Source organism: Vespa mandarinia, chromosome 2 (assembly GCF_050613455.1).
Source record: "Vespa mandarinia isolate Hongniang chromosome 2, ASM5061345v1, whole genome shotgun sequence".
Classification (NCBI taxonomy): Eukaryota; Metazoa; Arthropoda; class Insecta; order Hymenoptera; family Vespidae; genus Vespa; species Vespa mandarinia.
Window position 1 is genome coordinate 562,038 of NC_140811.1, and position 14,788 is coordinate 576,825.

Below are 14,788 nucleotides of genomic sequence, written 5' to 3' on the forward strand. Positions count from 1 at the left end.
ATACTCGTGTATGGATCATATATATATATATATATATATATATATATATATATATATATATATGCACAAAATATATAATCATATAATAATAGAGGGGAAATTATGCTTAAATATATTAAAGTAACAATTCTTTTATAACAAATGCTGTCTTTTTTATAAAAAAGCATAATAAAAGACATTATATTACTGAAGATAAAATAAGACTAAATGTAACAGAGTTACTTTGATTAACTCTGAATCAATATTATAGACATTTATTCAATATTAGATGATGTTTATACTTCTAAGTTGCAAAAAACAGCACATCTCCCCATCTATAATTAAAATTGAAAATCTTATAACTCATGTGCACTGAATTTGCCAGTCTTTAATTCTGAATGTAAGATGAATTTGTTTTATTGCATTTAAAAACTAAATCTATCATTGAGAGTTCGTCCTGTGACGCCAAGACTTGCAGATATACTATACATAATTTTACTAAAAGTACGATCATCTAAATCAGTTCCTGAATCAGACATAGGAACATTACGTGTGCGTGAACGGGAGCGTGATCTTGACCGTGAACGTTGTCGACCAAATACAGGAGATCGACCAATCTGGAAGAAATTATTAAATAATTAAAATAATTTGAAAATTAAATTAACTTTTGATTATAACAATCTCAAGAATAAATTATTCATTTATACCATGTTTAAATTTTGTATAGTTTGTGTAATTGGTGAACGTCCTCTTAGCAATTGATGAAGACCGCTCATACTTCTTTCGTTTCTATTCTGTGCAAGGCTTATGGAATGTTCATGCGTATTTGGTGTATAATCATTGCCTAGTGTGCACATGAAATTGACGTTTGAGGGTGTGATCCGTGCAGAGCTATAATAAATAAACATAACATACATTTTATCAATTAAAAATATGGAAGTTAAAAAAAATTTTTTTTTTATATAAATATAATAAATAAATAAATATTAATGAAAGATATGGTAACGGGCACGATATTATATTTACTAATTTAGTTTAAAAATAAGAGATAATGTTCTTACTTGATCCTCATAAGTTTCTGTTCATATTGAGCTCTTCTTTGAGCACGTGCAATTTGATCTGAACGTAATCCACCAGTAGTAAATCTTCTTTGAGATGTTAAAATTTGTTGTCGCCGTTCTAATGGTCTTTGCTGTAGTGAAATTGAAGACTTTCCTGCTTGTAACATCTAATAAGATATTTTTTTTTTTAGAAATTAACATTTAAAATTACACGACTGCATAAAATAATTGAATAAAATATTAAATACAATGACATACTCTAAATTGATTCTGGAAGTTAAGCCGTTGATTTTGTCTCTGAAGAAGAAGTTGCTTAGCTCTTTTAACGTGATTTCGATAAGCAATTTGTGCTGGACTTTGGTATCCTAATCGATTGTGAACGGAAGTTGGATCTCTAACACTACCCACGCTGTTTGTTCTTTTCAGTGTAGTTTTATTAGCAGTAAAAAATCCAGCTTTCGTGAAAGTCAAATTCGTTCTACTTCGACTACGGGTTAAACCATAGCGATTTCCACGACCACGGCGTACATTTATATTTCCTCTTATATTAGCTTTTTGATTTGAAGCTAGTATATTTTGTGAAGCAACTCCACCATTCTTGTTATAACGTTTTTTGGTAAAACTACCACGTAGATTGGCATTTTGACCACGCTGCCATTTCTGTTCTTTCTTCAATGTGCCAATATTACGCTTAGTTCTTGCACCTCTGCCTCTAAGTCCATTTCGTCCTCGTGCATTCCCTCGATTGCGTTTAGGACCAGCTTTTCCATTTGTTGTATTAGCCTTTTTCTTTTTTTCCTTTTTCTCCATCTTAATGATCTCATCTTAAAAGGAAGAAAATTCACAAGTTTTAGTGAGCATACAATTTAGTGAGCTGCAGGATTTAATTGTTTTATTATTTTTAATTTCAACTAGGCAAAATTTCAAATTAGAAATTCCTAAAGAATGATGTGATATAATAAATTTTTTTTTTTAAGTATGTTCTCTTCTTCCTTTGCATTTATTTATAATTGTGACTACAAGCTTCTAATTATGGCTACAAGTTTTCAAATATTCATTTTTTGTAAAATCATATATCCAATCAATATATGTATATGTGTGATTTTTTATAGATTAGAAATATTCATAAATTTGAATCACTATAAATAGATAAGTTAAAAATGAGAAAGAGAAAAATATTTAATATTACAAATTTGTTTAAGATATATTGCCTTGCATATCTACAATTAAAATAAAGAAACTAGTAGTACAATTTTCATCTCTTTTAAAATAACACAGCTACAATGATCAATATTTATAATCCATGTCCGGTATATGATGGAAAGTCCTAGCGATCCAAATAATCTCTTCTTTCTTTCTTTATCTATTACTATTATTTTTCATTCAAGATCTATATATCTGGGATATATTATAATTCAGAATATATTTTTGATCTATAATATTGTTCCCAATATTTAATTCTTCAATTCATTCTTCGTATATTTCACAAAATATTTCTTCGTAAATAGTTCATATTGGTTTGTCTTCAATTTATTCACTGCGTAATATATAACTTTGGCGATTTAAAGACACATGATTTGTCTGTTTCCCACGAAGAATATTCCAGTCATTGACTCTTTTTGTATCTTTTAGTTTGCTTATATATTGCAGTAAACACCAAGGATTCAGTTGCATAGTATTTCATTCTTACTTTTTTCCAGAGATGTATCGGCTTAATGTGAAGGCTATTTAAACATGTTGCAATGCATAATTTGAATTCATAGTTTGTATATTGTAGATTGTTTCCACTTTTCTACTCTCTATTTCAGACAACATTTGACACTTTTTAATTAAATTATCTTAACACCAAGATTCACTCTTATCAGAAACATTTTATAAAATTGTATGCAGATTTATATTTTAATTGTCCATGTTATATAATATTAAAGAACACAGACACTCTTTATATGGAAGAATATTACAAAATGATAATATGACAAAATGCTTGATATCCATCAGTTATAATAACTATGTAGTACAAACCACTACAGACATTTTATTTTTTGATATTATGTAGTTGCAAGTAAAGTTGACGAAATCTTTTTTTTATTTTTTATTTATTTTTTTTTTTTTATTTTTTTTTTATTTTTTTTATTTTTTTTTTTTATTTATTTATTTATTTTTTTTTCCCCAAAATATATCATCCTTTAGATAGAGACCCTGTTGGTTATATTATATATCATTATATTGTGAAATATCATATTATTTGGATACTCAAAAAAAATATAGAATTCATTATTTCTTCTTTCTTCTGGTCACAACAGATTGCAAAGAAGTTAATGTAATACTTCATTGGTGAACTGTGCGCCATTTATCTAGATAGATAAAAATATCTTGTTGCATGGTCTTCCAATTTTGTATTCGATATATCGATATTTCGTTGATGAGAAGATTCTTTGTCTTTGAGAGATCATTGCAATAAATTTTCACCAATAATGGTACTTTTTTTTTCTACACCTTGTGTATGACCTTCACAAAAAATGACCATATTTGTTATCTTTTGTATCAATACATAAGCTATGCTCTTGGTAGAAGTGATAATTCAAAATAATAGTAGATATGGAATATCCACGAAAATAGAATTTTTATTACGCAAACACGACAGAAAATTGCTTTTTATAGAGGCTGAGTCATTTGTGCATTCTCGGTGAGTTGCCCAGTAGATCAGAAATGATCTGATTTCGCTCTTTCTCACATCTTTCTGTTGCGCAATGTTTCCCAGTATCGGATTAAATAATTAAGTCATATTATTAATGCGAAAAGAATCAATCTGCTTCGTGTTCGCTCAGAAATTGTCTCGTTCTCGTAGGTCGTATTTTTTCGATTTTGCGTTCGATTGGAAAGGAATGGAAAGAAACATTACGTAGTTACGTCCGGGCAATTTCACCGCCATTTTGTGTAGTGCAAAGGAAAGAATGCAGCCATACGCTCACCCAGGAATATCAGCAAAATCTGTAGATTTTCGGGACTCTAGCCACTTACCGAGCGACATATTAACTTTTGCGTCAATTTCTGACATTTTCGATGTATTCTTTGTTCTCTTATTATATTTTCTTTCACGGTTATCTCGCGAGCAACGGTTTTAAACGAACCTAACCAAGGCAACGTTTTCTCTAACACCACACTAGCACAAAGCATTCACAGGACTACTATTGACAATGGAATGTCGACTTTAATGTGAAGTTGTTCACATCACCAGAGGGCGCAAGCGCATGTCCAATTAGACCGAATCTACACTTGATATTTGCACCATGGCGTTTCCATTGCCAAATGCTGATTCGTAATTGATAAAAGAAATGAGTTTTTGAGAAAATAATAGTAGTAGTATAGTAACAATAGTAGTAATATAAAGTAGACTACTTCTAAATCTTCATCTTTAAAATAAGACTTCGTTTATTAAAATTGGTCCAAAATAATTTTAACTCATTGTCAATTGGACTTATTGTTGATATATACCATTATAAAACTAAGAGTCATGATAGCCCTAATATCCTACTTGAAATATTATACAGTCGGTAAAATCAAGAGTTTATGAATAACCCTAAAAACAAAAGGATTAGAGAGAATTTACCAACGGAACTTTGTAATATCTTAGATGCGCGATTTTCAAATGAATATACAACAGTATCTATAAGTATAATAATGTACTTATTAGTATCGGCACATGACATGACAAGAGATTTATTTATATATACATATTTACATTTTTAATTATATAAAAAGACATTTAAAAAAGTAATAATTAACAGTCGTCCTCCTTAAATCTGTTTTATTTGAGGATCTAATATCTTTTTTTAAATTGGAAATTCTTTTCTTTAAATTCTATTTTTTTTTCATCGTAAAAAAAGAATTTATTATTAATAGAACATTATTTTATACCGTCTTATTTTTTAATTGTGATAAATATAAAGAATCTAATTCTAAGAATTAAGAATGGATGTGGTATAAATACATGAAGCTAAACGTGAAGATCGTTTTACTATAAAAACTTTAATACAGGTGAATAAAAAACAAAATTCTTTTTTATATTACTTTTTAAATGCATTACGTCTATATAATTATTTTTATATATTGTAGGAGAAAATGCCTAATGAAAGATAGATTATAAAAGTAAAATTAATTATATAATTTGCATGCGTTTTAAATACATATATATATATATGCATATATATATTGTTTTACATTTCATAAATTTATTAACATACTTGAAGCTGTATATAATGTGATGTTCATTTGATTTACATTATTGATTGAAAAAAATTCCTATATCTTTATACTAGTAATAATGTAGCGAATCTGTTACACTTTATAAAAGTATATGATTTTAGTAAAAGATAGGAACTATATCTTTATCAATAAATAAAAAATATAATTAATAATGGATAATTCACAATATTTGAAATTATTCACGAAAAAGAAAAGCATTACTAGAAGTAATTGGGGCAGATATACTTTAGACATACAATTGTGGGAAGATGAGGAACCACCTATTGTCAAAATGAGATATATAAATGATGTTTCATTTGATAACTTAGAAAAGGATGGTATTCTCTCTGATAGATTAATAGGACTTGGATCTTCATTCTTAACAAAATCACCAGAATCTGGACTTTATATTTTAGCAAAATGCATTATGAGAAAGATGGTAATAATAACATTGAAATAAATTGCATGAATACATTACAATATATTAATTTGGCAGATCTTTTTTTTAGTTACTTACAGATATCACTGTTTTGTATTATCATCGTTATTTACAATACATTGACTTGGCATATAATAATCTTACAAATTTAATGCCACTAAGTGGAATTCCTTACTTAATATATTTAAATGTATCGCATAATAAACTCATAGACATATTAAATTTTACACCACCTTGGTATTTAACTTATGTAAATTTATCTCATAATCAAATAACTGAAATGTGTGATCTAAGTAGTTTTTGGAGTATTGTTAGATTAGATTTGTCTTATAATGAAATTGAAGTAATTTTTGGACTGCACAATTTAAAGTTAGTATATAATATAAATTAAAAAATGTCTACTGTTAAATATATAATATAATTATTATCGTATCATTTTTTCAGATATTTACAATACTTGAATTTATCATATAATTCAATAAAATATATTGAAAATTTGGATAATTTAAACATTAAAGAATTAAATTTAGAAAAAAATTGTATAACATCATATAAATATAAAAAATTGGGTAGTGGTATAAAAAGTTTAACCAATTTAAGAACTATTATATTAGGATATAATAAATTATCTAACTTAAATTTCTTCAAAGTAAAAATTGTTTTCCTCCATTAACCATATTTTATTACATGTATATATAATTATTCGAGTATTATATGTGTAGGATGCATGCAGTTTGCGTTTCGTAGATTTGAAATTTAATAAAATTGTAGATCTTTTAGAAGTATCAAATTTAAAAGGATCGATACATGAAATAGACCTTAGAGGTAATGCATGTGCAAAATGGCCCAATTATAGAGATGTAATTTTATTTACTATTCCAAGTGTTATGTTCATTGATGGTGTCGAAGTATCTATTACAGAAAAGGTATAAAAAAGAAAAAAGAAAATAGGAAACCATCCCAGGATTAAATATAACTATATATATATATATATATATACGTTTTTAATTTTGTATAGATATCTGCAGCAACTATATTTACCCCATCATTAAGTTTGATGACTGCACGTAGTATCACCAAACTAACTTTATTAGAGCATTTGAGTACTCCTACAATAGATTCACATGTAATTGCATATGATAAAATTAGACCACCACTATTAATATTGACCGGTCCATCTGCAGTAAGAAAGAGAAAATTAGCTTTACATATATCATGTGCAATTCCTAATAAAGTAATATTCATTATTTAATTTCATAATTATATAAGAACAAAATAATTTATTTTTTCATATGCCTCTTTATATTTACATCAGATAAAATACTGCAAATGGTATACTACTAAAGAATCAAAAACTGGTGAAAATGCAGATGAGTCATTTATTTTTGTAAAACGAGAAGATTTTAATGAAATAGCTTGTTGTGGTAACTTTTTAGGAATCCAAGAACTGTTAGGAAATAGCTATGGATTTCGTTAGTCATAAAATATATTTTACATCTAATTCTATTTTTTATTTTTCATTATCTTGCTAAATATTTTCATTATAATATTTAAATAGATATGAATGAAATTGCTTCTTTGATAATAGAAGAAAAAATTGGTATAACTCAAGCAGACTTGCATACAACTATGCAAATATACAACCGTTATTTAAATGTTAAACCTATTTTGGTAATTACAAATGATATTACTCAACACAAACTTCAGATAGAGAATAAATTTAATATTTATACTTGGATTCGAGATAGTGTAGACGATTTGCTTGCTGTTAATATAGGCAAACATACATATGTAAAGAAAGAATCAAAAAACAGTATATTGAACTTTATTTCAAATATTATAGAACAGGTAAAAAAACATAGTTATATATTAATTATATACTATTAACAGAATTATATATTACTTGGAATACGTCTTTACGAGAAATATACATATTATACAGATAATGAATAATTTAGAATTACCTGGATATAGTATGTTTGTTAGACCTCAAGGTTATGGAGCAACAACAACCGATATAATATATGAAAGTAGAACTACAATACCAAAACTGATAAAAATTCAAGAACCAACTGACAAGTACCAACAATTGAATGGCTTAAAGGTAATATATATATACACACACATATTTTTATATATGTATATGTAAATACATATATATTTATATATGTATTTAATTCATATACTCAGTGTAAAAATTTATATGTAGATCTTGTTAGACGAGGAATCAAATGTAATTGTACACAATATAAAATCTAAGCAAAAAAAACAAGGGATAATTATGTACCAGTACAAAAACAATGATAAGATAGAGTACAAGATTTTTATTGATGATGATTCCAATGAGACTATTTCTAGTCAAGAAACATTACTAACTGAAGTAATTCTATTCTTTAAAAATAATTAGTTAGTTTTAATAATAATATGGAAAAGATTATTTATTCTTTTTTACCATATTGAATTAAACAATAATCTAATTTGCAAGTAATAATCTTTGTTTGTACATGCAGCAATGTGAAGATAATGACAGTAAAAAGTCAGAAAATTTAAAACGTATATTTGTTGAACTTGTTTTGCAAACAAGGAAGATATATTTAGAACACCATGAAAAAAATCCTGGTTTTTTTTCTCTTGTGGTAATATATATATATATATATTCATCCTATTCAGCACATATCAGTATTGAAATATTTAATATTGCCCAATATTCTGCAAGGGACACTAATCTCATTATATTAATTCGTTTATCATACATTTCAGTTATTAACAGATAATTATATTAAGGCATTTAATGGCTTGAGAAAGTTTATTCGAAAAACATGTATAAAGAAATTATTTCAAAATCTGGAACAAACACCAGAAATTAAGTATCTTCTACAAGTGGCTATTCCTGATCATATTCAACATATTATTGATAAAATGAATAAGTATGATACATGGTTCCTAATCAAATGTTGTATTAAACTTTTACTAGTATTTTAAAATAATTAAAAAACAACATTGATTACAATTAATATTAATTTTAAATTAATTTCTTTAGCTTTCAGAATTTTTATTATTTATGATTAACTTTGCAGATCTTTATCTATTGACAATATAAGACAAAAAAGATATTAGAAACAGATGGCACAACAGTATGATAAAAAAGACACTAATATACATTTTACATGCAATTAAAAGGGATATTAAAATTCAATTTTGTTGATTTATTTATATACTATAATTATACATAATGATTGCTATAACTATATATTTTTTTATCAATACCATTTTTATTAAATATTAATTTACTATTAAGAACTAAAGAATCAATTAAAATTAAACAAGAATCCTTATATTATAAAATTATATATTTTGTACTTATAAATCACAAAAACCACAATATATATTTCTTAATTTTTAAAAATATATTAAGACATTTAATACTGACAATATGATTTCACACTATAAAACATATTCTTATAAAATAAAAGATATATGTGTTTTTTTAATAATATACAATTGTACAAATTAAAAATATATAATTTAAACATGTATATATGCTTTTGGACAATGAGCTGTTTATCTTCATTATTCTTTTTTATTAAATATTTTATATATCTAAATATATTATCTTCATTTTCTTTTTTTTAAAGTGTAGTAAAAATGCAAGATGACAAAATTTGTAAAATATACCCTATAGGGTTGTATATTTTTATGTTTTTATCATTACAGAATTTTATAAAATTATAAAACTCTTCTTTTTATAAAATTATATATATATATTCAAAATATACAACAATTTCTATATGTCTCATATTGTATTTTTGTACGATAGTTCTATTTTCAATTTAAAAAATTTTAGTATCTATAAAAACGTAAAATTCAAATCTCAACATTATATAACCATGAATATAACCATGAATTATATATGCGTGTCATCTATTATAACTTGATTATTAATTGGAATGGAGACATTAGAAGATTCTATTATGATTTTTAAACTTGTATTATAATTTTTATTTCCTACAGACATTTTATGATCATTAAATGTAATAGTTACAGGAGTTGTGTCACCTTGTGATGAAGAATCTTGTAATAATAAGAATTCTGTTTCATTATTAGTGGAATTTAACTTTGATTGATTTATTTCTACCCAAGTTTTACTATTATCAGAATTAATACTCTTTAAATTCTGCTGTTGATTTTTATTATGTAATTTATAAAGTTTTGATTGTTCAAAGGATTGTAGACTACAATTATAATTACTTACTTTTTCTGTGGTTGTAATATTGTTATTTGAATTGCATTGTTGTTTTGTATGCTCATTACATATGTGCCCTTTCTGATATAATGAGTTACACTGATTGCACCTATGCATAAATATGCAATGAGAAACAATATTTAATATTTATTTATATATAAATACATAAATTAAAAGACATAAATGATACTTAAAAATCTTGAACTGACATGTTTTGTAATTTTTCAATATCTTTTGCTGATGCCTCTGATGTATTATGTATTTTTTGGTGAGCTAGTAAATTATATCTCTCTGCAAAACGTTTTCCACATAACATGCAACTATATGGTTTTTCACCTGTATGTACTCTCATGTGTCTTTTTAAATGTGATGTAGAAAGCAGTGATAAATCGCATACCTTAAAAGAATACATTAAATTTCACTTTGTATAAATGTTTTAACCTTCATATAGTAAGCTATGCATACATATATAATTAATATAATCACTTACATGACATTGATAAGATTTTTTTCCAGTATGGGATAAAGCATGCATGTTGTATGATGTATGATGTACAAATCTTTTACCACATAATTCACATTGATATGGTGTTTCCCCGGTATGCATTGGTAAATGTCTCATTAATGCGCCTTTTTGAGTAAAACATTTTTTACAAAAGCTACATTGAAATGGATTTATTCCATTGTGCATACCAATATGTATTTCTAAAGCATGTTTGTGTTTATAAGCTTGACCACATTTTTCACACATATATGGTCTTATATTTGAATGAGATTTAATATGTGTCTTTAATTCTGCAGATGTTCTCCACTTTTTATTACACGTAGGACATGTATATTTTAATGGTTTTAAACTATATTTTGATATTCTTCCCGATTTCCAAGAGGCAGAATTTAAATTGATTTTGGTTTTCTCATCCATGGAATTAATTTCATTACTTTCAGCAAATTTTTTTTCTAAAAGATAAAATTTTTATATTTATAATGGAAAAAAAAAAAAAAGAAAAACATTGAATATATTTCTTTTTGACAGTTATTTATAATATATTATAATACAATTATAATATATTAATTTTAACTTGCCTGTAATACATGATGAATTATCTTTTATTTCTGATCTATTATTATCGATCTCTGTATGTTCAAAAGTATTTGATTTTAATGTCTCTACATTATCTTGTGGAAAAAGGGAGACATCATTGAGGAAGTGTCCTATTTCATTTTTATATGAGACTGGTAAAATGTTAACACAATCTTGATCTTCAACATGTGCTTTTGAAGCATGTGTATTTGCAAGTGAAATATCAGTAAATACTTCCTTACATTTAGAACACTGATATAATTGTATATCATTATGTTTCAATAAATGTACATTTAATTCATCATTTGTCTTAAATGATTCGGTACAGAATTTACATTGATTATAAGATATTTCTTGTTCTGTGATATTGCTTTCTTCTATACAATCATTAGTTAAAATAGACTTATGAAAATCATTTTCTAAGATTTTTACATTTAAATCTATAGTTTTATTATGTATTTCAGTCTTTATATTTTTATTTACATTGTTACTATTTTTATATTCCACATTACAATTGTTATTGGTTTTAATATTTGAATGTATATTATCCAAATCTTTGCTATCAATTTCTGTTTCTTCTTTAAAAATATCTTTTGTATCTATCAGTTCAATATCTTTAATGTTATTAGTGGTCATATTTCCATTAAATGTCTGTGAAATTTGTTCAAGTGAAACATCTTGCATGAATGAAGTAGAAGTTATATCTGTAATATTTTTCAAACCATTTATTGTCTGATCTATATCTCGTTTAGTTGTTTGAATACCATCCAAAATTTGAGTATTGTGTAAAAGATAATCAGTACTATTTGTTAACATGCGTCTAACAAATTTTTTCTTCTCACCAGACTGATAAACTTTTAAAATCTCACAACGAATATTTGTAACAGTCCATTGCGCTTGTTCTAACATTTGAAATAATTTATAACAGCGAGGACAGATATAGGAGCTATGTAAATTAGAAGTTGTTGGTCTGAGTTCACGTAACGCAAAGCTTGCTAATAATTCACCGTTGTGAGGAAGAGACGTATAAAAAATATTTACACAGGAAGACACATCAATATTTATATTACAAATTACACAATATGAATCTGGCATTCCCATTGTTATCATCTCACTTTGCACGAAATCTATTTTTATTGCTTCTTTTCTTGATAAAGAAGATGTCTTTTTTCTGTATGATGGGATATGTATAGATATATAATAACGTACGCTAAACATGTACATTATTTTTTTTCTACTATTGAAAAATGCATTTTCAAAGAATTTAACAAATATTTCAACATTTAAAGGCTACATTAAGACCACATTACTTATGAAGTACGCCGCATACATAACCTTCATCTAGTTTGAGTGAAGAACGTAAATCATGAAATTTCAGTTACATAATGAAAGTATTAGAATATAAACACGAAGAATATATTATTAATAAAAATAATCAGTGCGATATGTGATGTTTATAAAAAGCATAGCCCGTGTATTTATTAATTGAAAATAAAAAATATCTAGAATTTAGTAGTATTCACTTATTTTTTATACTAGTCGGTAATGTAGATTCAATGAGTACGGTATAGTGAACGTTAGTAAGTTGGTAAGGAAATCATTCATGTTCGTGCGTTGAAAGTTGTAACAATCAATACTTGAATAAGAGTAAAAATTTATTTATTATCATGGATGTTGTTAATTCAATATTAGAAAATGAAGATGCGGTGTCAGAATCTAAAAAATATACAACGATTCATAAAGATGTTGAGCCTGAAATCGATCTAGGTTCACTCCTTATATCTGATACTAATGCTTTAGATTCAAAAAAATTAAGGTAATTAAGTTTATAAAATAAATCTATAATCCTAATTTAATTTATATGTATATACACTAGTTCTTTAGCATTTATAAATATATCTTTTATAAAATATTTAATCTTTAAATACAAGAATGTAAGATTTAGGAAATTTATGTTAACCTATATTTTATTTGTACATAAATGTTATAGTTCGAATTCAAATACTTATCTACAACAGTTAACAAGAGATAATGTTCAACTTCTTATTAATGCTGTATGGAGTCTTCCTACCGAACGTGTGGAAGAGGCAATAGTTGTTCAATTGCCAAAGCCTCAATATGTAGTTCCACGAACTCGTTGTATACCAAAACCTAAACCTTTAACAAAATGGCAACAATTTGCCAAAGAAAAGGGAATAAGAACTAATAAGAAAAATAGGACAAAATTGAAATGGGATGAAGAATTACAAGTATGTCTTTCGTTTTCTCTGACATTTGAAATTTATCATGGGACTGATACTGAAATTGCTTCCTTTCATTTATTAAATAAATTTATTTTTTGTTTTTTGTACATATTGTTTCCTCTGCTGTGTTTTAATTAAATATTGCAATATTAATAATTATTATTGTAGAAATGGATGCCCAGGTATGGTTATCAACGGACTAAAGCAACAGAACAAAAAGAATGGCTTGTGGAAGTTGGAAATGATAACAATCCAAAAGAAGATCCATTTACTGCTATGAGTGCAAGTAAACGTGAAAGGCAATCTAAAAATGAATTACAACGATTACGCAATATAGCTAAGTTGAAAAAAGTGAAACTACCACAGGTAGGTCTTCCTACTGTAGACCATTTTCCCAAATCGAGCCAGCTTTCTACAGCTGTAACAGTAGCACATCAATCAACAGCATCTTTGGGGAAATTTCAAGAGAGGTAAATTTTTATTGGAGAAAAAATATTATTTGAATATATTATTTAAATATATTTTCATACTTATAGATTACCAAAAGAAAAAGATGCAAAAGGAGTTTTAACAAAATTGCCAAGTTTAAAGAGAAAGGCTAAAGAAATTCCATTGAATCTAAAAGATGAAAAAGAAAAAAATAAAGATTTAGTAAATAAGATTCTTAGTAATAAAAGTATCATTTTAAATACGGATTCATCTTCAGTATCTACAGTGTAAGATATAAAAGAACAAAAATATCTTTTTTTCGAGTATCTTATTCTAACATTTAATGAATAAATATATATTTATTTTATAGGAAAAGAAAGAAAGTAACAAGTAAGAAGAGCAAAGGTTCGAAGAAACCAAAAGCTGGTAAAGGCAAAAGAGATATGCATATGAAAGCAGGTGGTAGAAAACGCAGATAAACAAAAAATAAAGCAATATACATGGTATAACATTACTTTTAGAACAAAATATGGTAATAAATTTTGTTATATTATTCAAGTTACTTAAGTAATATTATGCATTTATATATAAATATATATATGAAGTATATACTGTGTATCTCTTTTATTTGATCCATACACGAAATTAAAGTATTGTTTATGATTTTATTAGTTTGTTAAATCATTTACCCATTATATTTACATATTACGTACAGCTCAGGAGTATGCCCTGGAAGAAATGAAAACCTAATAGTCTAATAGTCATCTAAAACACAATCATAGATTGTTGTAATAAATGAAAAAGTTATCCATTATTTTTCTCCTTATCACATTTTTGTCTACTAGTCTTTTGATTATCTTACTACGTACAGTTTAACCCTTTTTAAATAATTCCATAATGTTTATACATAAAATTATTTAATTTAATATTTCTACTAATACTAACATTTCAACTGTAGTCTTAATCATTTGTGTATAAAATATCTCTAATAATAAAGTATGTAGTATAAATATTAAAATAAAAATGAAATATTAAATTAAATTATTAGAAACGCTTTTTGAAATCACT

At 25.9% G+C, this 14,788-nt stretch overlaps 4 protein-coding genes across 9 annotated transcripts; 2 read left to right on the forward strand and 2 right to left on the reverse strand.

Annotated features, from left to right (window-relative positions):
* Positions 1-74: 74 nt before the first annotated feature.
* On the reverse strand, positions 75-4,243 carry LOC118451351 (uncharacterized). Of its 4 annotated transcripts, none has more exons than XM_035887783.2 (5): positions 2,731-3,117; positions 1,299-1,864; positions 1,041-1,207; positions 687-870; positions 75-596 (listed from the first exon to the last, which is right to left on the reverse strand). In XM_035887783.2, exons 2-5 carry the CDS (start codon positions 1,848-1,850, stop codon positions 405-407), a joined length of 1,095 nt encoding a protein of 364 aa, XP_035743676.1. In that variant the 5' UTR covers positions 1,851-1,864; positions 2,731-3,117; the 3' UTR covers positions 75-404. The 4 variants fall into 4 exon arrangements, with proteins under 4 accessions (XP_035743676.1, XP_035743678.1, XP_035743677.1 ...); XM_035887785.2 differs by having other exon boundaries at positions 2,323-3,117; XM_035887784.2 differs by having other exon boundaries at positions 2,291-3,117.
* Positions 4,244-4,298: 55 nt separating this feature from the next.
* Positions 4,299-8,985, forward strand: LOC118451355 (uncharacterized). Its single transcript, XM_035887790.2, has 13 exons — positions 4,299-5,078; positions 5,157-5,724; positions 5,795-6,093; positions 6,169-6,373; positions 6,447-6,650; positions 6,743-6,958; positions 7,040-7,196; positions 7,283-7,572; positions 7,667-7,828; positions 7,934-8,104; positions 8,235-8,360; positions 8,485-8,651; positions 8,802-8,985. Exons 2-13 carry the CDS (start codon positions 5,458-5,460, stop codon positions 8,839-8,841), a joined length of 2,304 nt encoding a protein of 767 aa, XP_035743683.2. The 5' UTR covers positions 4,299-5,078; positions 5,157-5,457; the 3' UTR covers positions 8,842-8,985.
* On the reverse strand, positions 6,767-12,561 carry LOC118451349 (uncharacterized). 3 transcript variants are annotated; one of them, XM_035887780.2, is made up of 5 exons: positions 11,051-12,559; positions 10,458-10,924; positions 10,177-10,364; positions 9,977-10,076; positions 6,767-6,902 (listed from the first exon to the last, which is right to left on the reverse strand). In XM_035887780.2, exons 1-5 carry the CDS (start codon positions 12,270-12,272, stop codon positions 6,870-6,872), a joined length of 2,010 nt encoding a protein of 669 aa, XP_035743673.1. In that variant the 5' UTR covers positions 12,273-12,559; the 3' UTR covers positions 6,767-6,869. The 3 variants fall into 3 exon arrangements, with proteins under 3 accessions (XP_035743673.1, XP_035743672.1, XP_035743674.1); XM_035887781.2 differs by lacking the exon at positions 6,767-6,902 and adding an exon at positions 9,617-9,795; XM_035887779.2 differs by lacking the exon at positions 6,767-6,902 and having other exon boundaries at positions 9,505-10,076; positions 11,051-12,561.
* Positions 12,562-12,579: 18 nt separating this feature from the next.
* On the forward strand, positions 12,580-14,329 carry LOC118451352 (ribosome biogenesis regulatory protein homolog). The gene is made up of 5 exons (XM_035887787.2): positions 12,580-12,864; positions 13,039-13,297; positions 13,460-13,761; positions 13,828-14,007; positions 14,091-14,329. The coding sequence occupies exons 1-5, from the start codon at positions 12,716-12,718 to the stop codon at positions 14,197-14,199; spliced, it is 999 nt and encodes a 332-aa protein (XP_035743680.1). The 5' UTR covers positions 12,580-12,715; the 3' UTR covers positions 14,200-14,329.
* Positions 14,330-14,788: the final 459 nt, after the last annotated feature.